Consider the following 27,891-nt stretch of genomic DNA (forward strand, 5'->3'; position numbering starts at 1 on the left):
TTTAGCCCACACTGAATGACAGACTCCAGGTTAAAGATCAGAACTGGACTAAATCTGTTGATGTAAACCATGCTTGAGTATGCAACAAAACCATGTTGCTTTGATTCCAAAATTATCCAGTTGCTCAGTAATACTAGATGAAAGGGCCTTAAAAGGGCATGTATGGATGACTATGTACACTCACCAGAAATTAGATACTGTAGACACAAAGTGGATCCAAGACACAGCATTGGCCTTAACAACACAATAATATGTCTAGAAATAGCTTTAGAATGGTATAACCAATCACAATAGAGTAAGTTGAAAGATTAAAAGACAGAGGAGGGGAACAATGTTGATGTGCATTTTGAAGAGCAGTAAATATTGATGCAGGTTTGATTGCAATGATTGTATAAACTGATTGATGGATCAACACCAAAGCAAAAAACATTATATACACACACTATTCCCAGTACCCTAAAAAACACCACACGTTGCACAAAATGTACTATCCCAGGAGATTTGGGGCACGAGGGAGGATATTCTCTGTACAGGGTACCAATCCATCACAGGGCACACACACCCTCATTCACACACACTATGGGCAATTTTAGGAATGCCAATTAGCCTAATCTGCATGTCTTTGGACAGTGGGAGTAAACCCACTAAGCATGGGGAGAACATGTAAACGCCACACAGTGGTGAGAATCGGACCGGGAGGAGGTGCAAGGCAATAGTTTAATATTAATATAGCCATCCATCCTCCATAGAATTAGCTCTACCTGCAACGGACTCATTCCCTCAATCGCACAGTAGCCCCTCCTGAGGCAATAAGCATGTAATGCCGGTATGAGGCAGTGTAATGCCATTTTACACATTTCTCTCAGGCTTTCTTTAAAACAGAACAACTTTGTCCTGTTAATACACATTGCAAATCGTAGGGAAAACAATCAAGTAGTGTCCCAGTTGTGCAACAGCACATCTTGAGGGGATTACATGAGCAACAAGCAAAACCACTTTATTCAAGTTTGGCTATACAAACAAGGGTTTATCATAAATTACAACATAAAAGCTGAGAAAAAACAAATAAAATTAACAATAATCACCACAAGTGCTGTGGATTTTCCAGCTTTTATTTAAAAAAAAGAAAGAAAACAGAACAGTAATCAGTACAGAAAGTTTCAACAAAACAAGATACTGACTAAGTCACCCTAACAGGGTCTTAACTCTCCACTTTAACCCATTGGGGAACCAGTATAAAAATCTTTACTGGAAAAACTCCTTTTAAAACGTCATTACATACTTCGGTCCGTCTTTCAGATGAATGTAAAGACAATAAAATAAAGCAGAATGTTGCCTTGTGACTTTGATGGCTCAAATTCCCACTGGCAATCTTCAGTAGCATCATCTCCGACGTCGTTTCGGTTTTCAATACAATGCAACATGGGTACAAAAAGAAACCCACGGTACTCTGATAAGGAGCGCAGCAGACAACTTCTCCACAGGAGCCAGAGAACACTTTCAAATGTCCAGGACAAACTGACTGTCATCAGCTGGAGAGAGAGAAAGCAAAGTGGGTAAGTTCAGAGCCTGGAGACAGTGACCTCTCTTTCCCTGCGAGTCATGCTCTGCACAAGTTGTAAAGTACACAATAAAAAAAATAAATAAATAAACAAAAAAAAAAAGATTACACAGACCAATGTGCCAAGAGTTCACATGCATTTTTATTTACTTTTCTCAAGAATCAGTTAGCTAATCTCTATAAAAGGTGACCTTAAGATTAGGAGAAATGGGCAATAGTAGGTAGAAGTGGTAAACGCTACCCTCTACAAGAAAACCGGAGGTTCCAAGGGCAATTTAAGATCAATTAAACTGTCAATTCACTACTAGGGTATGTTGATCATAGCCATTGAGATCAAGTTTCTTTTGACTAAGCAAGAAAAAAATGCATTTACAAAAAAAAAAAAAAAAAAAAAAAACTACTTCCCTTAGATTCAAGATTAAATTACTAGAGTAATTCTACTTTACCATCATTATGCATTTATTTTGCTAAAGAAAATTTATTTTAGCATTTAAATAAATTAATAATTGTACTTTTACCCAGCTGTTTTTCAAAAAAAAAAAAAAATCCTTCCAAAAGAAAAGCATTGGACCCACCCTTAGGAGATTAGTTCAAACCCTGCTGATGTCAACGATCCATGGGAAAGACCCTATGGATAAGAGTAGCATATGCTCGCACGCTCTTCCCACATTAATAAACTAAACAATTACAGGTGCCTGTATGAGAAAGACAGACACTTTCCTCAACAACGTGAAAAAATTGCCTTGTGTTAAATCCCAAGCAGGATTTCGCGCTGACCAAGGCCTTGCCCAGACTGCAGGAAAATCTGCTTTGTGAAACAAATCGGATCTAGAAGACTGACTGGCCACAGTGGTATGCGAAAGCGATGGGATTTGACCCTGTTCAGACTGGCAGCCCAAATCCTTCACATTGTCGATCCATCTTCACTGGTTGCTATAGTTATTACACCAGTGACTCCCATGCAGCATGATATTTCCTCATACTTCACCCAGTTTCTGTATATCCCCTCTAACTTTGCCTGTACTGATGCATCATCCCAAAGTCCTGTCAGACCTTCCATTGTCCTCTGTCCAGGGACTATTGTTCTTTATCCCCCTACTGCAGTTAAGCTAGCAGCTCTTTCTAAAAACACTTAATTTAGCCGTACAAAAAAATAAAGGGTGTGGTGAGTACATGCTTACAGGGCAATAGCACAAAAAAAGTCTTTTAAAGCATTACATTTTTATTTCCATCTCAATTGTTTCTTTGTCTCCCTGCTCACAGTAGGAAATTTCAAGTGACCATATTTAAGACTAAATCTTATGGGAAATTAGTTTTCAATACTTGAACGCGTTTAAAAATAGTAACATTTAGAGTTTTTGTTTTTATTGAGTAACTTATTGGTTGGGTATTTCCAAATTTCACTGAGTAAATTTGTAACAAAAACCATTCCTTTTACATACAAGTTTTCAGCATTTTTTCAATCCTTGGTCTGGTCAATAGCAGTTGTCAAAATATCCTGCAAATATTTATTGGAGTATTGAAAGTAATTTTTTTTCCAAATCAGTATCATTTGTTTGTTTAGAAACTGGACAAACATTTTTTCAGAGAGAAAATTATTGTCTATATTGCCAAAACATCAAATCTTAATTTTTCTGTCCAATGGTGCAATAACACCACAAATAAAAAGCTTTAAATGGCTAAAGTTTGGCAGTGGATTTAAAATAAATAAAATAAAAAAATAAAAAAAAAACAAACAAGAAATCCAGGTAAAGTTCCAAAAGAAATCCGGTAAATAAAGCGAATACGCCAATGAGAAAATGATTATACCAGTCTCACCGGGAAGGTCTTTACGGTCCTCATCCTGCTCAGACAACTTGTCCAGCGGGTGTGCAGACGGCATGGTGACACCCGGAATGTGAGGGAGACAGCACGGTGGGGTCATTGCAATCGGAGAGTTGCGACATTCCAGGAGAAACTTCCTATCGTAAATGATTCTGGTCCCTGCAAAGAACAGCGTTTAAATAACCAAAAGGAGGCGAACATGCATCATTTATAATTGCTTCTAATGGGCAGAAGATCATGCCAAATCCAATAACATGTAGAGCTGAAAAGCTGCCTGGGCTTGCTTTGCATTTCAAGATGCCTTCCAAAAATGTGTAAAAATATAAAAAATAAAAAATATGTTGTACAACACAAGTAGCAAGGCTGGTGTGGTAATAAAAAGAGAAAGGCTCACTGGGTTCTTTGCAATAGAGATCTGAAGGCACAGTACTTCTGTTAGGAAAACAAAATACTGCAGCGAGAAAAGATTGCAGAGCAGTTAGGGAACTTGATTAAGTCAGAGTACATCTAGATATACAGGGGGTGAATGAATGACTGCATAAAAGTGATTGAAGTCTTCTGTAAATGTCAAGCACAGTACCAACTTTGTTATTGTGCAGAATTATTTTTTTTTATCAAAAGTCCCAGTTTGATTTAATGTTATTGCATAAGGTTTTTAAACTCATCTACTCAAAGGACCCTTTCTCACTCATGTTTATGGAGTCCTACTCTCTAAACATAACTTTTGCAGTAGAGGGTTCATTATTATCTGTACAAACCATCTCTAGCAAGTCAAACCGGATGTAATTTTGGAACAGTGGCAAGAGTTCAGTCTGACAAGTGCTAAGTTCAGAGTTGTTTATCATTAGACACTGAAGATAGAATGTTAAGTATTCAGACTGACAGCCATTTAAAAAAAAGTAAACAAGAAGGAAGAAAAAAAAAAAAACTAATGCAAGAGGGACATTTAAAAGTGCATTGGAATATTGGCTGAAAAGCTTAACCCACACCACATAAAATCTTTATATTGAGTGTGCAGATTAATTTCCTTTATTTTAGACAGCAGGTATAATAATCAAAAACTTAACAGAATTTTCTTCTTTCTGGGTTAAGTAAACCAGACTTGTACACTGCAATATTCAGCCCAGTTTTGCTGTTCCAGGCACATTTACAGAATATTTAATGAATCATCTTTTCTCATGGGTTGAGATCGGTTGTCGTGGAATATATAATGCGACACTATGTACTGTGTATGACTGTGTATGTGACAAATAAAATTTGAATTTGAACTAAGTATTGGCCAATTAAGCAGCTGCTTAAGGCTATGGGATTAATGAATCAGTATTTTTAACATGTTCAAAATTTCTTCGTACGTTCAAGTCATGTCACTTTGGTATGTATGCATCATGAGGAAAATCTCAGCAGGAAACTTTTTCGTTTTGATTACAAGATCATTCTTTTGATAGTGGACAGCTATGATACCAGAAAAGCTTGTAAAAAAATGTAATATGTTAAGGATGTTGTAACTCTTTCGGCTGCTCCGATTTATATTATATTATATATATATATATCATATTTGTTTCTTATAACTGTTCAGGTAGATCAGTGGCTTAGTGGTTACTACTGTTGCCTTGCACCTCTAGGGTCTTGATTCCCACCTCAGGTCTGTGTACTTGGGAAATTGCTATGTTCTCCTCATGCTTGGTGAGTTTCCTCCCACAGTCCAAAAACATGCAGATTAGGCTAACTGGCATTTTCAAACTGCACGAGTGTGCAAGTGTGCGTCCTGTACAGGGTGTACCCTGCCTTGTGCCCCAAGCCTCCTGGAATAGGCTTCAGGCCCCCCACGACCATATATACATGATAAAGCAGTATAGGCAATGAGCGAGTGTTCGGGTATGAAGTATATTATATTATATTATATTATACTGCACATATAAAAAGTATATTTTTGGTTTCGAAATGTGCATTTCACATGGCAAATGTATTTATCATGCTCAAAGTTAACATCTCCTATGCAAATTCCATTTTTAAACTAATCAGTCTTGCTTTATGTCTCTTCTTTGCAGACTCTTGCACTTGGCCTGCGCGTCTTTTATTCCAACTCGGTCATCCATGTTTCTTCCTAAATTATCATAGTCCCTTAAAAACGTTTGTGACATTTTATTAGACACACCTTCCAAGCTTATGTCATGTTTCACAAATTGTTAAAATGGCAACATTATTTGTGATTCTTTAAGAGAAAAAAATATAAAAAGTAAACCTTCAAGGCGTTTCATTATAAGGAGAAAAAACAGGCAGATTAAGCAGAGTGGATGTTTTATGATAAGTCTGGAGTCACTTTGTTGTTGTTTTATTATATTAGACGTTTATGTTATTCTAACACCTCCCACGTGACCTCTTCCTCGGGAGCGCGCACAAAGAAACTGAGAATCTGTAAAGCAGCTCAGGATTTATCACCGCGCGATTTAGACGAAACAAACAGAACATCAGACTGAAGAGAAGCTCAGACCGGGTACTTGCCTCCGGGGGTGGTGGAGAAGACGGTGCCGCCGGGGGTCTGGCTGTAGGAGTCGGGCAGGACGGACCAGCACTGCTTCTGCGGAGCGCGGCTCGGAATGGGGCAACTCGACGACGCGTCACAGCTCGACGACATGATTTGTAGTGAGAGGAGGCAAAGACTAACCGAGAACTAGAGGGTAACTCTGAAAAGTTTGTGCCGAGTTGTTCCAGGTTCCCAGGAGCAGTTAAACACGCGCGCGCTGTTGCGCAAACACACAGTGCTCGTTCCTGCACGCACGCGCACTTTATTGGAACCTGTGCCGAGGGGCGGCGCCTAATTATGACGTAATGTTTTGAAACGTGAAGCCAGTGCAAATGAACTAACGAGGTGAGATCAGCCTTATCGGTGTTACATAAAGGATGTTTACACATAATCCCCCCCCCCCGTCCTAAAAAAAAAAAAAGAAATACACTATACCTGATAAGACCAAATTTTGCATGCAGTCTTCAGTAAAAGAAAAAAAATTATTATTATTTTTTTTTTTCAGAGCTGATTGTGCCTCTTACTGCAAAATGCATTAAATCCCCTATCAATTTCATCCATCTAGGAACCTCTGTAGTCCAACTGGGGGCCAGTAATGATTACCACTGTATTTATTCCCATTTTTACGAACACGATAGGACCTCCAGTCAATCTTCACACACAACAATTTGGGAACCTGCATGTTTTTAGACTGGGTGGAAACTGGAGTACCCGGAGAAAACCCAGACCTGTAGGCGGAAATCGACCCTGGATCCTGGAGGTGCAAGGCCACAGTATTAACCAGTACACCATCATCATCCATCTAGGAACCTTTGTAGTCTGACTAGGAACTGTAGAGGCCAGTGAAGATTACCATTGTATTGGGGGGAGGAATCCCACATCTCAGATGTTTTATGAACCTATAAACTAATCAATTTATGAACTAATCTATTCAAATATTTTAAATATATACTGTACATCTATCTATCTATCTATCTATCTATCTATCTATCTATCTGTTTTTAATTCCTTTCTTTAAAAAATAAAAAATAAAACACACACACATTAACCGTCATTAGTTGCAGGCCAGGGGTTTTTGAGAAGCACCCACAAACCCCAGAAAGCACAATATTAAACATAGTTGATTTACCAGTTCCAAGTCTTCTGAGCCTTGTGTGACCCAAAAGGTATTCAGCTATATTTAGACTAAGAATACATCAGCTTTATTGACATTACACAAAGATACTCATATGTACTATACGGTACAATGCACATCCGAGCTTGGAAGGAAGTTGAGGTCAGACTGCAGGCTCAGCCGTAGTACAGTGTCCCAGACTGGTTCATGCTCATCACGAGTACCATAGCACCTGAAGAATCCTCCATGTTCTTGAAGTTTTTGAACTTCAGTGATTATGAGCACGTTGTAAATCAAAGGTAACCTTCTGCAGAATAATGATTATAATGAGTGTGTAAACTGCAACATTTTATTTCAATAGTTTAAGCACTTCCTCCCTAGATGGCCTCTAGTTGCAGTACAGTGCGAGTTGTGGTTACCCGTTTAAACCTGCTTTTTCAATTTCATGCACAATTATTTATATCCCATCAATAAATTGCTCATGACAATCATAAGACAACTATTATTATAGGGCTGTTAAAAACAATTAAATTATAATGTGAACACATTTGATCCCAGGCTTAAGATTTATATGTTAAAGTGTAAATGTGCAAATTAATAAAACGTTTGCTTGGTGGGTTTCCTCGGGTAGTCCAGTTTACTCACACAGTCCAAAACATGTGCAGATTAGGCTGACTGGCATTTCCAAATTGCCCATAGTGTGTGTGTGTGTGTGTGTGTGTCTGTGTGCCCTGCAATGGATTGGCACCCTGTCCAGGGTGTACCCCGTGCCCCAAGTCTCTGTATGACCCTGTACACACAATAAGTAGTATACAAGTTGAAACTCAGTATTTTAATTTTCAAAGTAGCATGTTGGTTTGGTGACTGATAACTCCTAAGTATTAGGTCATCATTCATACATTTAATTATTTCCAGGCAAAACTTATTTATATAATTATTTTAATAACCAAATTATTATAACCAATTATTAATTTTAATGTAGATTATTAATGAGCTAGTGTTGGACATACTCAGGAATACTAACCCTAATCTTATGTTTTTTCAGTATGCATGGGTAAAAATGAATTTGTTTGCAGTATTTAAGTTTATACAGTACAACTTTAAAGTACCATTTCTATGAGGATCTTCTGACCTCAAAAAACAAAAGGCCATTTATGGTTTTGGTTGTTTTGTTTCTAGTAAATACCATTTGTATTTAGGTTTTCTTGCTTGAGGAAGTTTGGAGCCTTGTTTTTCTTCCCTCTTTCTCACTGTGGCAGATTGTAAAATGTGTGTAATTGCACCCCCTGTCCACACAGTTGCGCATTTTGCAATATAAACATCCTGGACAACCAGGGCAAATCAGAGGCATGACTCCACTTGTGTACATTTCCAACTTTTTATTGAATATTAAGGTAAATATTTCACATTAATACAGGCTACATAAAGTAGAGCCACTATACGACATGAAATTTACTCTCATTTTAACCCTTTTTCAGTATGTAAACAATTATACATGTATTTACCACTCTAAAAGGTCTGATTTCTCTCGTTTGTGTAATCATCTAGTTCTTGGCCAGGTATAAATAGCGCACTGTCCTATCGAGCCCTGCTGACCAAGAACGCTTTTACGTGGGGCTTAAATGTCAAAATGGCTATACTACTCAAAATGTATCCTGTTGAACAGGCAATCAATTTGTTCATAGACAGCGGTAAACACGTTAAAGCCGACACTGGATTCTCCCTCACTCTCTCTCACTCTTTTTGTTAGGCACATCAAAGGTGTCCGTCTCTCAAATTTCATGAAACTCTGTTTAACTTTTAAGGGGACACGCCTAGGTTAACGGTTTGGTAATTAGGTAATTATCTTGTTCTTTAACGTGTATGTCTTGTTACTGCTCCTATGCCTCTCAGTCTCTAGGTTTGTGTTTAGTTGATGTGATTCAGATGCACATTTCCCACATGCGGGGCCCAAGTCCCAGGCCACACCTGAAAAGACAAGGCAATCAGAAAAAAGGCGATTATTTTACAAATAGAGGTGAATTAGTTACCTTCCCACTAATACTTTAAATGTGCTGCAGATTTAGCTACAAATATCCTGTTCTTGTTAATTGTCAATAAGGCCACTCAGTACCATTACCTGCTGTGGGTCTGAATTTTCAGCTGAGCTGGGGACGACTTTTAAGATGGGGTTCCAGGCTGGGTCAGTTGTGTGGAGCCCATTATACATGGGGCCTCCAGGAGCCTCGGCCATTTGTGGGTGAGGAGGGATCATCGTTCCTCCATACATCGACATTGGCAACCCCTAATCATGAAGAAAAAATAAGCACCTTAAAAAAACGTTCAATAGTTTTTTGGTTTAACATTAAATGCATCCTAACACAGACCTTGTATCAATTACATTACTGCAAATTCCACTTTTATAACCAGCTACATGTCATGTTTTACAAATGAGGAAATTCAAAGTCTTAAAGGTTTTAAAAATTTCTCAAAGTTTATTGATGTATTTTCACAATTTTACCGTCTAAAATTTGTAAACACTGAAGCAAGGCAGACAACCTAATGCTGGAAGCAATATCATGGCAAAATACAGCCCTGGTACTGGTGGTGTTCGGTCCTGGAAATTTGTGATTGCATGTTTTTTTGCTTACAATATTTTCACATTATTAAAAATTGGACTTAATGTCAGTAAGTTAAATAGCAAACAATTTTTTTATTTATTTCCGCATTAAAATTTTTAGGGTTTGCCTTTAAAAGGCATGCAATAAAGGAAATCATATTGAGTGCGATGAGACGTCACAGTGTTCTCAGTGTCATGCAAACCTTTGGAAAATCCATGAAGTTAGTGGGCATGGGCTGGTGAAAGGTGTTAGATGGAGCAACGATGCCAGTGTCATCTCGCTCCATAGCCTGGTGCTGGGAGAACGCCGACTGCTCCTGCAGCTGCTGGTGCATCACGGGTCCTCCCATCATAGGCTGAGACCAGCCTGACATTGCTTCTGTCATGGGGGGAAAGAGTTTTAAATGTTAATTTGCAATATACGCTGGCACGAATCCGGAATGAAATCAAAACATTTCCTCTCAGTTTACTCACCGGAGGCACTGCCCACTCCGAAAGACCAGATGCCACCCTGTCCGACTGGTGGCGTGTAACTGGTGGGCAGCATGGTGTGACTGACTGAGCCGGTCTGTCGGATCCGAGCCAGGCGCTCTGTCCCGATGGGCGGGGGCACTTTGCGGTCCTGCTGACTGGAACTGCTAGGCTTGGCTTGGATCAGTGCGGGTGTCACGGTGGACGTGCACAATGGAGAAGATGCTCCAGATGACACTGAGGGCACTGGAGACTCACCTGAGAAAACACAGACAATAAAATCAATTTTTTCAAGAACGTACTCTTGCTTGTCATTATTTAAAGTTAAGCTTTGTGTAGGGTCGGCTCTACAACATACAGGACGTGGAGGCGCTCCAAGGATGAGGGGAAAAGTGCTGGCGGCTGAAAGAGGGCGTCCCGACAGGAGCTGGGCCCTGCAGGAAAACGGGGCTGGCCGACATGCTCGTGGCAAAGCTGGTGAGCGCGGTGGAAGAAGAGATCGAATTGCCTGAGGGGTCCATGGGGTGAATGCCTAAGGAACAAGCAGACCAAAGATCACATATATTGATAAGCTTACTTTACCAATCACAATAACACAGTGATATATATATATATATAAAAAAAAAAAAAAAACAGGTATAAAGATACCCAACAGTATGACAGGGGAATATATCAACAGAATGACAGGGTAATAAGGGCTGTCGGAACGAATTGAACTATTCAAATACAATTTGCATTCACCAATGTAATGTGGAAAAAAACTTTAAATAATGTAACCATGTTTCTACATGTTGAAACAAGAGTAAGTGTGTTTTGTTAACTTCCAAACAGATTATTAGCATAACTTAGGTCAGTCAAAAACATTTAGTTTGGCATACAGTCTACAATAATCCCAAAGCTATTTGTGTTAGTCAGTAATGCTTTAAATAAAATAACTTACTGTGATACTGAACACGCAACGTAGCCCTAGCGGACTCACCAATGGGGCTAGAGACGACTCGCTGGGAGGTGCAGCGATATCCTGGGGCCTTGGAGCCATCAGGAGGGGGCATACTGCTCTCCATCTGCCCCATCCCTCCCATGAATGCAGGTGGGGCACTGAAGGGCTGCTCTGGTGGAGTGCGAGTAGGAAGGTGACAGGCCCCCCACACCTGGTTGTTGCCCACCTGGTTGCTGTCGAAGATACTTGAAAAGTGATTGAATATAGCCGCATGACCGAAGTTGGATGGCAGCTGCGCTTTGCCGCTGTGAAGGTGCACCTGTGATCCATTTATCATGCCCATAGTAGAGGATATCTGAAGTGAAGGGGGTGGCATGTTAGCCGTGGCTAAGCTAGGCTGGGCAGACTGCTGTTGCTGTTTAAGGGGCTCCTGTGTTGCACCCTGGGGCACGAAAACAGACTGCTGCTCCTGCAAAGGGGCTCCGGGTCCCATGGGGTAGTACGTTGGGGGTTGTAAGCGAGTCGAGACCCCAGATGCAGCAGGTGTGGCGTAGTGAGGTAAGGTGCTGCTGGTGTTTGCAACCGTGCTGCTGATCGTGTTGGGCGGTACAGGACGAGAGACAGACAGAGACACACCCGGTTGGACACTAGAAGAGGAACTCGGTTCTGTGCTGGAGGTAAGGGGGAAGGGCAGCTGCTGTCTGCCCTCGGGCTGGACAGGCAGTGCAGGCTGTGCAGAAGGAGATGCAGGGAAGTGCAGAGGGGTTGAGGGGCTGGAGCCCTCACATGGGGCGCTAGAAACAGGAACAGCCAGATCAGCCACCGATTTCTCTTTAGCAGGCGTACCAGCGGGAGCGGTTTCCGTCTTCAGGGCTTGAGTATGCTGTGTAGGTGGGGCAATAGGGGCCGGCATTGGGGGAGGAGTCGTCGGAGTGGTGGGAGCACAGCTGATGGGAGCAGGAGGGACCTGCGAAGTAGGGGTGCTGCTTGCAGTGGTGGCGACAGCAGGTGCTGCTGTAGGCTTGGGCTCGGCGGAGAAGAGCTGCTTCCTTACTGAGGTTGGTGTAGGTGTTTTGGAGGGGACCGTGCTGGGGGGAGAGGCAGTGGAACCAGGGGCAACGTTAGCATTTGACACCGGAGCAGGGTGCTCGGCTGGAGCAGGGGCGGAGCTGGAAGGACGTAGGGCCGCATTGCCACTGTGTTTGGGAGAGCTGTTAGCGCTGCCAGGGCTTACAGGGCGCACGGGGAACGGCCCCCACGTGTTGGGCGAGGGAGGGAACGTGCCACCGAACTGTGCCATTGGCAGGCGTGGGTGACGGATCTGGTGCATGGTCTGCGCTGCCAGCAAAGCCAGCTGGGGGTGCGCGTAGGCCAGCGGTGGTAGAGAGACAAATGGAGGTCTAACACCTGGTGCCATGTTTTTGCCCATTTTGCCAGCCTGCTGAGTGGTCGAGTTGGAGGAGGACTGGAAGGACACGCTGGAGGAGGGCACGACTGACGATAGGCCTTTCGAACTGGCCGCAGTGGTGCTGGTGGCCCCTGTGGAGGTGGTGTAAGTAGAGCCAATTTTGGTGTTAGTGCCAGGCTGACGAATGTGGTTGCGAGGTATCAGGTCCTCTAGCTCTTTGGCGGGGTCCTGGATAAGCGCATTGATCAACTGAACGGCATGTCGCGTGGACTCCGTGCCACCTCTGAAAAACAGTGCGAGTGTGTAAGGAATTGGATTTATAATATATGATGAGTGTAAATACTTTTTTTTTATAATTGCTATAATTACTTGTTTTTAAAAAATGTATCAATTAAAATGAACGCACCTGATGGTGATCATTCTCTCGCCGTTTTTGTCTTTTTGTTTGTCAACATCTATGTGCGCACCCGTCACATCTTGAATGGCTGTGATATTGCAGCCACCTCTGCCCATAATCCGAGACACCACAGAGGCTGGGACAGAAAGTTTCTTTGACCTGAAAACACATCAAATGTGCGCGTTAGAACCTGAAAAAGAACCCCCCAAAAAAAGGACATGAACAGCCCTTGACTTTGTTTGTCCTATACCTTCGTACAACTTCTTTCCATCCCTCCTCTCTCTTTTGGCCCCTTTTAGGGCTGGTGAGGTTCATCTTGCTGTTAGGTGAGGTGACTGGCAGTGAAATGGTCTTGAAAGATGAGGGCAGGGAACTGGGGGTCAAGTCACTAATAATATCATGAGATCTGCAGGATAAGGGAATACAGATACGTTATACATACATAATGAAATAGTCGATACGATAGATTAATATTTTGAATACTTTAGAGAAAAGGGCTAGTGAATTTCTAATTGAACTAGTGCTTAAGTCATTAGAAATAAAACATGTAGTACTAAAAACCAAACAGAGGATCCCAAATACATCTTAACAGCTTGCTGCTGCAGCGATATGATTTTTTTTTTTTTCTTCAATTTTTTTTGCTCTAAAGGCAAATCAGATTAACTGAACTTGAACAAAAAGAGATTTCTGCACACTCTGGTGATAGCTCTTACTTCTGTTGTGGTTTGGAAATAGACACTGTGACCTTCTCTTCCCGAGAAGTAGGGTGCGACAGGCCCGGTTTCTTCTCAGTCATAGGTAGAGGCTGACTGGACACTGCTGGAGCGGAGGAGGAGAACGAAGTGAATGAAGACGACAGGTCCGCCAGGTCCTGGCTTTTACTGCCGTTGCTGCTTTCACTGTTGCAGTCTGTGCTGTCCAGGTTGTCCGAATCACTGGTGCCCCCAGGTGCCCCGCCGCCTCGTGGTTCACCATGGATCTTGTTTTTATCTGCCTTTTGTTGCGCTAGTGCCACCTGAGGGTCCTGTAGGATGATAGGCTCGCTGGGTGAGTCCTTGGTCTTGTTCTTTTTATTCTTTCGGTTGGTACTCGGCGTAGTGACCACGTTGGCGCGCTTTTTGCTAAAGGCATTGGTGAAGGTGGTGGAGGTGGCAGAGATGCCAATGGTGGTGGTGGTAGTGGCGCTTGGGGGCTCAATGGGAACCTCTGGCTCTGCAAATGTGGGCAAAGGAATAATTAAAAGTAAAGACATGTTTTTTTTTTATTATTATTATTATTATTAGGAGAAAAAAAAACTATTATTATTAAAGTAATCCATATACCTTCAGCAGAGTCCTCCTTCTGGTCTTGTGTCTCAGAAAATGTATCCTTCACTTTTGCCTCCTCTTCCTCAAGCTTTTTCTTCTGTTCCTCCTTCTTCTTCTTGCGTTTCTCTTTGCGCTTCTCTCTTTTTGCTGCCAGAGCTTGTTTTTTGCTTTCCTCACGAGACTATGGTTGAACAGAAAGAAGGAAAAGTGGAACTGATTCACTCTCTATCGAACACTTTATCGTGTGATACACTATATAAACAAACAAACAAACAAACAAAAAACTCAATAACTCCTGATCAGAACCTCAAGTCTAAGTACAGGATAAATCCAAGACGCACCTTCTCAAGATCAAGTTCCTTGAGGAGAATACTGGCATTCTTGTTAGCCTCAGCAGCCTGCTGGTCTTTGGCTTTCACAATGGTTTCCATGCACTGATGACACTTCTTCAGAAGCTCCTGAACACGAAGGATAAGTCATTAAATCATTAACATAAAACCTGTAACTTACACAATATATAAAGCAATCCATTGACTATTGAAAAACCTATTCAGTCCACACCTTATCTGCAATAGTGGCGATGTATCTCATGCACTCGATGTCAGAGGGGAACTGATTCACCTCCTTTACCAAATACTGGACCACTTTCACATGCCCCTAAAAAAATAAAATCATTGAGAATCACTCATGTTCAAAATCTGACATTCATGCACTCACATGAAGTCCAATCAGTATCCCAGAGGAGTTTACTGCTTACTTTACGGAATGCCGCCATAAGAGGTGTGATCTTGCGGTTGTCTGCTGCATCCACATCAGCTCCTGCCTGTACTAGCAGCTGCACTACATCGAAATGTCCCCCATTTGCAGCCAGCCACAGAGGCGTGTTCCCCTTCTTATTGCGCACGTCAATGTGAGCCCCTCTACAATACGCAATACAAAATCGATCAATTAATATTTACTTTTTACCTATTGAATGCCAAACAATAGGTTTATCCGAGGTCAGTAATTAAAAAAAATAATAATAATAATTCCTTCTACTCACCTGTTAATTAGAAGCTCACAGAACTTGTAGTGGCCCTTGTCTGCAGCGATAGTAAGTGCAGTGTCACGTGAAGAGGGGACGGGAGGGGCATTCACATCAGCACCTTTATCCAGCAGCACACGGCCCACCTCGGCATAACCACCAGATGCAGCTTCCATGAGAGGGGTGAGCCCCGTCTGAAACCGAGATGTTCAGAATTACACAAACATTCTATTCTAATCATCATCAAAAATAATACAATCAGAACCTTCTTGTTTTTGATAAGGCGGCAAAGGTTTCAATGCATTGTTTGTTCATAAATAAATATAGTTTTAGAGAAATGGAAAGGTCAGGTAAAGCAGCATGTGTATTATTATTTAAACACTCTCACACCAAATAGGGCTGAAACGATTCCTCAAGTAACTTTTTCTACTCATTAACAAAAAATGAGCAAGGCAAAATCTTCTGCCTCAAAGCTTCTTTTAATTAATTTTAAAAGCTTGCATTATGTTTTTGCGCAATTATTTGTTTGCGTGATACAGCGCACTTCCGGATGCAAATCGACAATAAACACAGATGAAGCAGTGCTAACGTCACCCATAAAAGCGGAAAGAGACGCAAACAGTTAGCTGTGCATTAATTCGTTCTGTTGCGGGCTGCAAAATGGAAAGGAGCGATGAAAACATCAGCAAGCCAAGAGACGAAGAAACCAGCAAGAGAAAACGACAGAAATTGTCAGTAAAGGCTTATGTTATGCCTGAGCTGTAGATTTTGAAACTTTTAGTTCTGAAAGTTAGGTTGCACAACTTAGTATTTTTGCATAATTATTTATTTAAATGTGTGCCTTAGTTTTTTTTTTTTTTTTATCCTTAAAGTCATTTAAAGTTTTTGTATCTGAGAAAAGGCTTTAAAAAAAGAATGTATTGCACTGTAACGCACTTAATTTATATCAGTCAAGCTATTCCTTGTATTGTGAATAACGACAATGTTTATTTTTGATAAAATGCTGTATGCATTTAAAAAATAAAAGTAGATTTTTCTAAAAAGAAAACCAATTATTCTGTTTCTCTTATATATTTTACATTGCTGTTTAATTAAGCAAAAGTACACCTTATCCGATTACTCGATTAAACAATAGAATTTTTGGTAGAATACTGGATTATTAAAATATTCTATATCTACAGCCCTACACCAAATCACGTTTAATAAATCAGTGCACGTTATTTCAATAAGACATCTTTACTGACCGTCATTATAGATGACGGTAGTAACTGACCTTAGCCCGATGCTCGACGTTGGCCTTGCGGTCTAGCAGCAGACTGACTACCTCAGCTCTACCCTGGAAGCAGGCCAGCGTCAGCGCGGTGTTGCGATTGGTTTCGATCTGAGCATTGATATCGGAGCCCATGTCCAGTAGCAGCTTCACTGCAGGTACATGGCCATTCATGGCTGCCAACATTAAAGGAGAGATGCCCAGCTTGCTGCCCGTCCTAAAAGGAAAAAAAGTTGAACACAAACAAATTTTCTTGAAATTTTTCACAAAGTCGTTCTTTCCCCCCGCCCCCCGCCCCCCCCCCCAAAGTCAAGGCTCAAAAAAAAGATGAGAAACACAGACTCTCCAGATAGATAGGATTTTCTGACCTAGAGTTGATCTCAGCTCCAGCGTTGAGGAGAATCTTGATTATATTTACGTATCCTCCTGAGGCTGCCAGGCTAAGCGGGGTGTAGTCGGACACGTTTCGATGCTCCTTGTTAGCACCACGGAGAAGCAATAATTCCACCACCTGCAGACATGAAACAAGAAGTTATTTCTCCTACTGACTAACAAACAAACTGGAGGAAGTACAGTATGGGAATTTCTGTTGTCCTAAAAGCTTAATATTTTTGTTAATCCATAATGGTAAGACACATTTGGTTTAACAGAAATCTTCTCTACTGAACCTGTGACTTTCGGGATTTGTTTAAATACCTCTTGCCTGCCGCCTGAGCATGCCAAGGAGAGAGGGGTGTCTTTGGTCCTTTCAGACTGAGCCTCGATGTCCCCGCCTTTGTCCAAAAGAATCTCAACAACGCCAACATGACCCGCTGTGGCAGCCAGGATCAAAGGAGTGAACCCTGTAGATGGAGAAGTAAGAAATAACCATACAAATAACATTTGCATGTTTAAGATGTATGTGGGGAAGTCTGACAGGAGACCTACCCTTTTTGTCCCGGTGCTCAATGTTCGCACCACGCGCGATAAGCACCGACACAAGCTCTTCATGGCCGCCCGCACAGGCCAGAGTCAGAGCCGTGTCATGATTGCTCTCCGTCTAAAAAAACAAAGGCGTAACCATCAGACCTTTGTAATGTCTACAGTCCAATTTGTTATAATTCTCACAGTTTAGCGCCACAACTTTGCCATTATTCTATATGCTAGAACCATAAAATAAAAAACAAAAAACAGGGCTAGGACTTACATGTGCATCGATGTCAACAGATGGATAGAGTGGGAGCATGGAGGGTGGGGAGACAGTGTTCATGGGCGTCTGTGTTGTGGGCTGAGGTATGGGTGAGGTTGTAGTGTTTATCATAGGCACTCTGCTGCTCACCGCTGCAGACAAGAATCAAAGCATGAGAGTTGTTAGTCAAAAAGCAACAACCACTAAAACCTTTCCAACAGATCCAAAAAGAGAAAGAAACCAGCTGCATCGAACGTACCTGCCATGATGTCGTCCAGCGTGTCTGTAAGCGTCTGTGCAGGTGTGGCCACCATGAGGCCATCCGGTGCCTGTGCGAGGAGACCAGGCCCGAGTCCAGATAGCTGCTGGCCCAACATAACTCTATGCAGGTCGGGGCTGCTGCTGCCTGGGTACTCCGCGCTGCCGAAGTCTGTGGACTGCTGTGCACTCATAGGCTGAATGGGGACGAAGCTGGACTGTAGCGGGGGAGGTGGAGGGCCCTGTAGGCTGTGGGGTTGAGGAGGAAGAGGTGGCGCCGGTTGTCCTCCTCCCTTTTGGTACAGGATGGTATCGACCTGTGGGAGCTCTGCGTAATCGCCGTCTTCCTCATCGTCATCGTCGTCATCGTCGTCTTCTTCTTCTTCACCCTCCTCATCGTCGTCCTCATCAGCAGGGAGCGGCTGGTGACCCTCAATGTCGTTGTCGTCCGTGCACCCTGGACTGGAGCCCAGCTGCGTGGCCTGTGGTGGCAGGGGCGTGCCGGGCGCCTCCACCCCTGCCGCCTGACCCGGCTCCTCCTTCATCTTTCCCTCCATGTACTCTTTGGTGAACTGCTGCTGTGTCTTGAGCTGCAGCTGCCGCTCCACCTTCTGCAGCTCTTTCAGGATTTTTTTCTTTTTCTGCACCTGCTCCTCACGGCTCTTCTTCAGCTCCTCGATCTTGTCTTTGGTGAGCGGCTCGCCCTGGATCAGCTCTAGCGACTGCAGTTGGGCCTTCTCGATAGCGCTAATGCGCTGGCCCAGCTCATTGAGCTTGCCTTCCGTCTCCTCAACGATGCACTCGAGTGGCTGGTACGGGTGGAATGGAGGGAGAAGGTCGGCATCCAGGCCCCCTGTGGCCACAGCGTTGCTCTGCAGGCTGCTCAACCTTTGTTTGGACATTCCTGAAAAGTAGGCCACAGAGTTCAATCAAGATCAAAATGCTAATACAAATCATACAATCATACAGACAATCTATGAGGTGACCCAGACTAACCTTTGTTTGTGACGGGTGGGGGTGTGGCAATGGTGGAGGGCACGCTGTCTGGCTCCTGAGGGGGTACCACCATGGCCAGAGCTTGGAATGGGACGCGAGGAGCCTAAATATATGTACAGGACCAAAAGCTTACGTTATACACTGTCAAGCTTTTTTTTTTATTATTTTTTTTTTTTACAGGTACTCAAAGTTCTTTAAAAATTATTAACTGCTTGATTAACTGAGTGGTGCATTTTCTAACCTGAGACGTTTCATGGGAAGGGGGAGTGAGTTGAGACAGATCTGGTGCAGGGACTGACAAAATGTTGTTTGGGTAGTCTAGCAGGTAGGAGACCACATTAGTGTGACCACCCTTAGCAGCTTCGATCAGCATCGTTGAGCCGTCCTATGAGGAAGAGATAAAAGATTGATTAGCATCTGATACAGCGGATACCTAATAAAGGAAGCACTTGAACAAAAAACGTCACCTTATGGATCAAAATATTGGTTTACTCTGCTCTTTTTACAAACGACAAAGAAAAAATTATCCATGTATTTCACGTATATATTTCAGCCATAAAAGACCCATGATCAGAGACTCGCTTCTTTGCAGTACTATAACTATATAAAACCATATACCAGTGTATTTTACATACCGGGGATTTCTTGAGTCCCACTTGTTCAGCTTATTGTATTAGATACTATTTTAAGCACACACATACAGTACAATGGCAGATGGTACAGCAAAGTGTCTTGCGAGACGATTCAAATGCTAATACTGATACACTTTGGTTTTAATTAACAAGGAAGAGTAATAAAAAAAGGACAAAACTGATAATGCGTGATCCTAGCATGAGCCTAAGCTTAAACTCACCTTCAGTCTGTGAGTAGGGTCTGCACCATGAGCCAGCAGCAGCTCAACCACAGCCAGGTGACCTCCAGCGCAGGCGAGAGACACCACTGTGTGATCATTATTGGCTGTGGCTCTGTTCACGTTAGCACCTACAGACACATGAGTTATTAATTAGAAGAATTTCAAAACATCAGTTGTTGCTTTGATTTTTATTTATATTTATCCACTGTATGCATTAAAACACAATTTATTATAAATGTACCATAATTGTATGTTTTCCTGATCTTTTGATATTTACCAGTAAATCATAATTTTGTTTCCTTGGGAGCCGCAATTTGGTCATTTGTTATTTTCTGTCCACTTGTTCGCTTTAATACTAATTAAGACTAATTAATTAACCACCTCTTTTCCAACTCATCTTTTGGAATCTTTTTGCTATCATACTGTGGCTCACAAGTACCCATAGTTCTTCCTAACTAACTTTATTGCTTCATCTGCTATATGAATATTCACTACACGTGAAATCTAGGAGGCTGTGCGCATTCCAAGGAAGATTTTATATTCTTAAAATGTAAGGAGTAACTGGGTGGTGAAATGTACTATAGATCCTGGGTAGGTTTTTTTTATTATTCATTATTATTTTTCCATCATAAGTGGATGACGGGTATGAAATACCAGGAATTTTAACAAGATATCCAAATCCCCTTATCATTGCTACAAAACCTTTTTTTTTCTCTCCTCCCCCAAAATATCATCCAGATTCATACCTTTACTGATTAGAAACTGCACAGTGCACAGATGTCCTGCTCTGGCTGCTTTCATCAGAGGAGTTCTTCCACCTTCTGACTCATGTTCCTATAAAAAAATAAATAAATAAAATAAAAGGCAAGAAAAATTCAAGACAGGCATCATCACACAGTGAGTTTGTAGGTAAAAGGTGAGGGGAAAAAAGAGAAGAAGAAAAAAAAGACGCACCAGGTCAGCCCCAGTTTGAAGCAGCACATCGGCCACGTCCGTGTGTCCGTTTTCGCAGGCGTACGTTAGTGCTGTGTCCCCCGTTGCTGTCGTGGCGTGGACGTTGGCTCCTAAGAACAGCGAGACAGCGACAGTCAGGACCAACAAATCTCTATGCAAAATAATATACTCAATTGATTTTAGACAGTAGCCTCACCAGCAGCCAGCAGGTACTTGACCAGCTCCAGATGTCCCTCTTGCGCAGCCTCCATGAGAGGAGTGGAGCATCCGAGCTCGATATCTGCTCCGGCCTTGATGAGGAAGTCAGCCACCTCCAAGAAGCCCCCGCAGCAGGCCAGAGTCAGCGCCGTCTCCTGCGTCTCCTCTGTCTGAGCGTTGATGTTTGCACCTAATCACAGGGCACCAGTTATAAGCTGCATCTTTTAAATCAACATGCTTGCTACTCATATAGAACTAATTTGTTTTGTTTTTTAAATGTCATCATAGTGTTGCATATAGAAAGCAGAAGCAATACAATCTAATGGAACAGTCATAATACGTTCGATTACATTTAATACAGTGCTGTGAATGGGTGTGTGTTTTTTTTGTTTGTTTGTTTTTTTTGTTTCATTAAAATCACTCAGATAGTCAGGCTAGTTTTAATTTTACACAAAGATGACCCAAGTAAACACAAAATGCATTTTTTTAATTATGGTTTTATTCATTGTGGGGGAAAAAAAAAAAGAAGTTCTCAGAACCTGTACGGCCCTATGTGAAAAAGTAATTGCCCCTAAACCTAATAACCTTGTACAATCAATCTACGCTTGTGATTACTGGCAATGAGTCTTTCACATTGCTGTTGAGGAATTTTGACCCACTCTTCTTTGCAGAATTTTTTTTTATTCAGCCACACTAGGGGTTTTTTTAAGCATTGAACAGGCTGTTTGAGGTCCTGCCACAGCATTTCAAACAGGTTGCAGTCCGGACATTGATTAGGTCTCTTCAAAACCTCAATTTTTGTAAAAGATTTTTTTTTCTCAAAGTAATGGACCTGAACTGGACATTATCCTTCAGGGTTTTCTGGTAGAGCGCAGAATTCATGGTTTCATTAATTATGGCAAGTGGTCCAAGTCCTAAAGCTACAAAGCAGCCCCAGAACATCACTACCACCATGTTTGCCTGTTGAAATTATGTTTTTTTTTTTTTTTTTAATGAACGTGTTTAAGTTGTACACCAGATAAAATGGGACGCACATCTTTCAAAAACAACCTTTTCTCTCATCAGTCCACAAAATATTTCCACAGTCCTGGGGATAATGAAAAGGTTTTTTGCAAATGTAAGATGAGCCTTTGTGTTCTTTCTGGTCAGCAGTGGATCTCATCCATGGATGCCATTTTTGCCCAGTCTTTCTTATTGTTACGTATTGTGTAGTATTAAAAGTTGTTTAATGATCTCAATGATTTTTAAGTGACAAATATGCAAAAAAAAAAAAAAAAATTTCACAGCACCGTATGTAGTCTTTATGTTCTTTCCATTATTAACACTGATTTTTTTTTTCTGCTAATTGAATAAGAATGTGATAACTGTTGCTGAATTGTTTTTAATGACTGACACATAGTAATACTTTATGACTGATCTTTACTTAGAAGTGTTTTTAAGCCACGAAAGATCCATGTGCAAGTCTGTGCCATATATTACAGTAAGGAATCCTGATAAGCTTATTGTTTTCTACATTTGCTTGCTGCACAGGACAGGGACAGGTAGTTAACTGGTAGACCACAAACTGACTACTTGAGGGAAATATAAATGGTAGCTAATAAATGTGCGCTAAAATGAATTTTTACAAAATTTGATTAAATGTACCCGACATGGGGTACATAAAAAGTTTTAACCACATATTTTTTACCAGATATTGTGGTCTTCAGTAAACACTAAATAACATCATCTAAAAATATTTATTTTCCTTCACTGAATGATAAGCAATTAAAATGTAAACTAAACCATTAAACAATTAACAGGTGTAACCTGGCTTAAAAAAATGTTGGTAAGGTGACACTAAGTGATCTGTAAACATTTAAATGCATACACAAAGAGTTTGTTTAGAAAATCCTACTATCTGTCCTACCTTGTGCCAGAAGCAGAGCCACCATTTCTTCATGACCCTCGCGTGCAGCCTCCATGAGAGGAGTGTATCCCTCATCGTTGACCTCCTCCAGGTTGGCCCCCCTCTCTATCAGCAGTGCTGCCAGTTCCACGTGCCCTCCGCAGGCCGCCAGTGTGAGTGGCGACTCGAACGAATCCGCCGGCATGTTCACCTGCGCACCACTGTCCAACAGCAACCGCGCCACCTCTACGTGCCCGTCCTACAGCAAGCACAGAAGAAACCCTTGTGAGCCACGCATCAAAGGCTGAGCGGACAACAAAATAAATAACTATTTTATCATACACACAATCCGGTCTTATGCATCAGGATGCATAGTGTGACTTAAACCCATTAGCAAACACCACAGTATGACAAAAATGCCCCCATCTGAGAGGAAAGATTTTTTTAAACTGCAGCAGAAATACATATTTCCCAAAATGATCGCCTAAATAAATACAGCATTTACAAACAAGAACAGGAAAATTGACCAGTCCAGAACAGGGAAGCGACCGTGTGTTAGTGTGTGAATGAAGTGAATAAAGGATGCAGTGTTCTTACCATGCAGGCTTCCATGAGTGCCGTGTGCATCTCGTCCGTCTTGTGTTCCTGGTCAGCTCCTGCCTCCAAGAGAAACCGCACCATGTCCAAATGCCCTGTATTAAAGCCAGAGGACTCACACTCTGCGCCTCTCCACAGTATAAACGTTTACTTTTTTTTTTTCCATGTGAAAATAACATTTGCTTTAAACCGAGTGCACCTGGTTTTTCCGTTACGCACCTTTATAGCAGGCTAGTGTCAGAGCGCTTTCCTTGAACTCGTTGGAGTGTGTGTTGATCCCTGCTCCGTACTCCAGGAGCACACGTGCCACCTCCACGTGCCCCGCGCTTGCTGCCTCCATCAGGGGAGTGTGGCCGTTCTCGTTGTGGTCCTCGATGTTAGCTCCCTCTTTCAGCAGAACTTTGACCACGTCCAGGAAACCGCCAGCACAAGCGTACGTCAGTGCCGTGTTACCTACGGAAAAAGCAGAAACCATTCGTCTCCATTGTACAATACAAATTATCTTTTTTTTATTTTTTATTTTATGCCTTATAGATGATCAATAGTTTATTTTCACCACATGCTGGATGTGATGTCACAACTTGTGAGTAAGTCGACTGTAGTTGTACCTGAAGAGGACTGTGCATTGACGTCCGCTCCGTGCACTAGGAGCAGTTTGACGATGTCTACGTAACCACCACTAGCAGCAGCCATGAGAGGCGTGATGTCGCCCTTGATGCCTCGGTCCTCTACATTTGCGTGCATGGCCAGTAAGACCTAGACCAAAAAAAAATTTAATAAAAAATTATTTTAAACAAAAACACAACCAACATCACCACTCACTGACATTAGAATGAAACTGTTACTGTGAAGAACAGACTTAGCACAAACTATTGCTTGCGAGCGTAGTTGGTCAACAGCAGTATAAAAAGCGCAGTGTGTGTGTAAGGAGGAGGGGTGCGAGAGCCCTACCTGTGCGAGCTCATAGTATCCGGCGGAGCAGGCCAGACAGAGCAGGCTCTCTCCTTCTTCTGTGTGCTCGTTGACGCTGTGGCCTTCGTCCAGCAGCTTCTTTACTGCGTTCACGTCTCCGTCGGAGCAGGCCTCAGGCAGGCTACGGCTAAAAATAACCAGACTGCTACAATTACCGCGACTGTGCAGGCAAAGCTAAGCTAGCTACGCTGACTGACCCTTTAAGATTATGGCTACACTACTGATAAACTGAAGTAATAAATACTATAAGCTGAGCTTCAAGATCACTTAATGTACAAACAATAGCTGACTAATAGCCGAATGTACAAACAATAGCTGACCAAGTAATGACGCATTAACAGGAATAAGTTCAGCAAAATTTTACATGGTGGGGATTTTGACAATTAAGACTTAAACTGAAGAAAGAAAGTAAGAAAGAAAGAAAGAAAGAAAAAACCCTGTTTTTAGTACTAAAAGTTTAATTTTGTGTTAAACCTACATACAGAAAGGGTGACAAATTAAAGGAAAAGTTAAGCTACGGAGATAATATAAATGATCAGGGGTTCTTAGATGTAGGCGCCATTTTTACTTACATGTAGAGTAAAAAAAAATGTAAAAAATAAATAAATACAACGCACCTCGGTCTGTCAGGTTTTAATATTAAGACGTTAATGTAATTTTTTGCGAAATCATCCAAAATTACCTTTTTACAAAGCCTATGAGCCCAGTTCTCTTGTAAACTTTTTCCAGTGGGCGTGAGTATTCTCACTGAGCTGTGTCTCATATAGAAAACTCTGGCCTTACATTAATCCAGAAAAGTCATACTTGAGCGATACTTTCAGTTCAATTAAGAGATTCATAAAACAGTTTGGGTTACTACTAAATAATTATCTAACCAACTTTGTGTTTTTTTTGTGTGTATTTATTTAACTGCTTCCAATATTTTATCTGGTATTGTACCATTCAGGTCCACAAGCAATGGAGCAAAAGATTTCTGACATTTGGCCATCTGACATACTCACACCTAATAGCAAGTATAAATCAGCCTTACAATGTATTTGCTATAAATGTAACCATTTAATCCTTGATCGAAAGTAAATGTACTATATTGGACTGCATGATTGATAAAAAAAAAAAGAAATGAAAGAAAAAAAAATATTGATTCAGACATATCCAATCTCATTTCTGAATGGCAGCGATTCACCAGTGTGTATAAATTGCATTCTGACGACATGTTTCTGACGGGTTCATTTTGATGTCCCTCAACGCGCATATTCTTGGGTTTAGCAGCAAGTATATACTTTATATCATCGTTTGTGTTTATCATTATTTTTATAAGAATAAGATAAATGTCTCTCACACAAATGCACAAAAATCTAAAAATGAATACTTCTGTCCAAACAAAGACAGGCATGTACAGTTCTAATTGTGGTATAACTTACTGTATTGGTTAATTAAACCTGACATGAGCTGCTACATAGAGACTCTGAGAACAGAGCGAAATCTACGGACAGGTATACCAAAAGTGTGTTTAGCTTCAGCAATAAACCTTTTCACAATTAAAAAAAAAAAAAAAAAAAAAAAAATTAAAAGTAAAAATTCTTTACTTTAAACTACGTACTTAAATTTAAACTACTAGTAACAAACTTAGACATTTACCTTAAGCTGATAAAAATAATACTGATGCTGTATTTAAAAAAAAAACACATACAATGATGTACTCTAGTTGGCTGTGGGCCCAAAAAACACAGGTGTTATTTGATAGTTGTTAGGCCCAAGCACTGTGACATTAGCTTTTTTCCAGCATCCGGGGAGTCTTAACATGTTCAAAAGGTCATGAAAGTCATAACACATGTTAGATTCAGCTGCCATTGGGACGCCTGAGCAGCTGGGCCCTGGGCGTGGGACGTGGCCACCACACGAGATTTTGTTGCGTATCTTATACCACACTTGCACGTATACATGCGGCACACAGGAGACATTGGACTGCATGATTTTTTTCCCAACCATGTCATGGGCTCTACTCAACAGGAAGTCGTTCATTTTGGGTTGTTTGCTAAACGCACCCGACAGATTTTGATATAATCCTCCTAGGGGATTTATTCGATCGCAAACAAACTGGGCGTGTGATCAAGACACTGAGGAATTAAAATGGCGAGAGGATTTTCCAGATCTCAAGCTGTTCAGCCGTGCCGATGCCTTAAGTGAAGAAGTGCCTTAAGAAGTTTATAACTTCCTGTGTGACATCACATTGAGTGACAAACGTGTGGTGATTTTTTTTGGAGGAGGTCTTAACATAAAATGACCTCTATTCTATAATTATGTCATAATAGTATCCTGAAACAACCGAAATATTAACTGAGGGGAAATGTCTTTTGGAAGTAGGGTAATTCATAGCTTTGGTAAAGCTCCAGGGACTTCAGGGGGTCGAGAGACACGTTTGAGCCAACTTGTGGTGGTCTGCGTTGTTTATTTATTTAATTTGCCACCCATCTGTTCGGCTGATGTGGAAATGCATCCTAATCCCAAATACGGGTTTAACTGCTACTTGTTTATTGAGAATATTGTTCTAACTTTATTTTCCAAAATCCCAACTAAAGACCAAAAATTATTACAGTTTAGATATACAGTGGAATAAAGTGAACGTAGATTAAATATACTTAAACCAAGTAAAGTAAAAAAATTTTTTTTTTAAAGAATTCTGTATGATTGATTAAGTAAAAACATTAATGATGATAATGAACTACATCAAGAGAACAGTGTCACAAAACAAAACAAGTATGAAGTGTGTAAGTGGGAGGAGATGCCTACTTGTCCGCCTGACTGGCGTTGAGTGTGTTTTCGGCCCTCATGCGTGTGAGGGCAGCGGCGGCTTCGTCCAGCGCGCAGCTCACTGATGACGTCAGACGTCGTAGCACCTCGGGATCTGCGAAGGCTTTGCCATCGGCAGTGGACAGTTTACCAATGCCTGCAGCATCACGCCAGCAACACGCAGCATTCAAGGCATCCAGAGTTAGTGCATGTCAAATCACGCACGCGCACACACACACACAGACACAGACAGACAGGTTAGTCACGTCCAAAACCATGCAGTGTACACAAAATAATCGTGAAATTATCTAACTTGTGGACTGACATTTCAGTAGTGTATACAAACATTTAAGCCAGAACAGTAGCTGACCAGTATACTAGACTTCCGAGGGTGAGTAAAAAATTATCCACATTTCAACTTTAAAAAAAGAGAAAAAGAGAATTAATTGTTCAACATAATCTCTTTGTTTTTTAATACACTTTAAAAAAAAAGATTTTTTTGTACAATTTTATTTTGTGCAAATCCCAAGTGGTGCAACCCTATTTTTGCTCGCACAGCCGTTACTAATGAACTGATGTAATACATTCACAGCGGTGACAAGGAGGCTATAATATTGAATGGAAAGCGCTGAAAAAACTCAAGCCTTAATATGCGGATAATTTTTAACTCACCATCGTACACACATCTTAAGCTTTAAGTTTAAATGTAAGCCTAATAAATAACGAGCAAACTAACTAGAACTAACCACCTGAAATAGATAAATGATTTAAACCTACAGAA

General features: G+C 41.4%; 2 protein-coding genes across 7 annotated transcripts in view; both read right to left on the minus strand.

The window, feature by feature from the left end:
- Positions 1-1,094: 1,094 nt before the first annotated feature.
- Positions 1,095-6,151, minus strand: eif4ebp3 (eukaryotic translation initiation factor 4E binding protein 3). The gene is made up of 3 exons (XM_053477874.1): positions 5,888-6,151; positions 3,380-3,544; positions 1,095-1,532 (listed from the first exon to the last, which is right to left on the minus strand). Exons 1-3 carry the CDS (start codon positions 6,018-6,020, stop codon positions 1,501-1,503), a joined length of 330 nt encoding a protein of 109 aa, XP_053333849.1. The 5' UTR covers positions 6,021-6,151; the 3' UTR covers positions 1,095-1,500.
- A 2,231-nt stretch (positions 6,152-8,382) lies between these two features.
- ankhd1 (ankyrin repeat and KH domain containing 1) overlaps positions 8,383-27,891 on the minus strand; it is a 43,709-nt gene continuing 24,200 nt past the window's right edge. Inside the window, exons 3-34 of one of the 6 annotated variants that reach the window (XM_053478015.1) lie at positions 27,111-27,267; positions 24,300-24,447; positions 23,957-24,104; positions 23,568-23,801; positions 23,349-23,443; positions 22,773-23,010; positions 20,865-21,056; positions 20,669-20,778; positions 20,461-20,548; positions 19,715-19,842; positions 19,103-19,246; positions 18,862-18,964; positions 17,867-18,769; positions 17,626-17,759; positions 17,367-17,478; positions 17,136-17,281; positions 16,808-16,950; positions 16,443-16,656; positions 15,188-15,363; positions 14,903-15,065; positions 14,707-14,802; positions 14,487-14,603; positions 14,161-14,326; positions 13,552-14,050; positions 13,089-13,244; positions 12,848-12,997; positions 11,073-12,724; positions 10,452-10,625; positions 10,097-10,351; positions 9,826-10,001; positions 9,143-9,307; positions 8,383-8,991 (exon numbers count right to left, since the gene is read on the minus strand). In XM_053478015.1, the coding sequence (XP_053333990.1) occupies positions 8,932-8,991; positions 9,143-9,307; positions 9,826-10,001; positions 10,097-10,351; positions 10,452-10,625; positions 11,073-12,724; positions 12,848-12,997; positions 13,089-13,244; positions 13,552-14,050; positions 14,161-14,326; positions 14,487-14,603; positions 14,707-14,802; positions 14,903-15,065; positions 15,188-15,363; positions 16,443-16,656; positions 16,808-16,950; positions 17,136-17,281; positions 17,367-17,478; positions 17,626-17,759; positions 17,867-18,769; positions 18,862-18,964; positions 19,103-19,246; positions 19,715-19,842; positions 20,461-20,548; positions 20,669-20,778; positions 20,865-21,056; positions 22,773-23,010; positions 23,349-23,443; positions 23,568-23,801; positions 23,957-24,104; positions 24,300-24,447; positions 27,111-27,267 (7,442 nt within the window). In that variant the 3' untranslated portion in view covers positions 8,383-8,931. Of the gene's footprint in view, positions 8,992-9,142; positions 9,308-9,825; positions 10,002-10,096; positions 10,352-10,451; positions 10,626-11,033; positions 12,725-12,847; positions 12,998-13,088; positions 13,245-13,551; positions 14,051-14,160; positions 14,327-14,486; positions 14,604-14,706; positions 14,803-14,902; positions 15,066-15,187; positions 15,364-16,442; positions 16,657-16,807; positions 16,951-17,135; positions 17,282-17,366; positions 17,479-17,625; positions 17,760-17,866; positions 18,770-18,861; positions 18,965-19,102; positions 19,247-19,714; positions 19,843-20,460; positions 20,549-20,668; positions 20,779-20,864; positions 21,057-22,772; positions 23,011-23,348; positions 23,444-23,567; positions 23,802-23,956; positions 24,105-24,299; positions 24,463-27,110; positions 27,268-27,891 lie in introns of all 6 variants that reach the window. The other 5 variants (XM_053478016.1, XM_053478013.1, XM_053478014.1 and 2 more) reach the window with 5 other exon arrangements.

The sequence above is a fragment of the Clarias gariepinus genome, chromosome 19 (assembly GCF_024256425.1).
Source record: "Clarias gariepinus isolate MV-2021 ecotype Netherlands chromosome 19, CGAR_prim_01v2, whole genome shotgun sequence".
NCBI lineage: Eukaryota > Metazoa > Chordata > Actinopteri > Siluriformes > Clariidae > Clarias > Clarias gariepinus.

Bases quoted from the DNA above. Each gene is read 5' to 3' on its own strand.
- eif4ebp3 (XM_053477874.1), bottom strand. From the start codon at position 6,020: ATGTCGTCGAGCTGTGACGCGTCGTCGAGTTGCCCCATTCCGAGCCGC. The intron at 3,545-5,887 runs GCAAGTACCCGG...TGTTCTTTGCAG, and splicing joins CTTCTCCACCACCCCCGGAG to GGACCAGAATCATTTACGAT. The intron at 1,533-3,379 runs GTGAGACTGGTA...CTCTCTCTCCAG, and splicing joins GGACCGTAAAGACCTTCCCG to CTGATGACAGTCAGTTTGTC.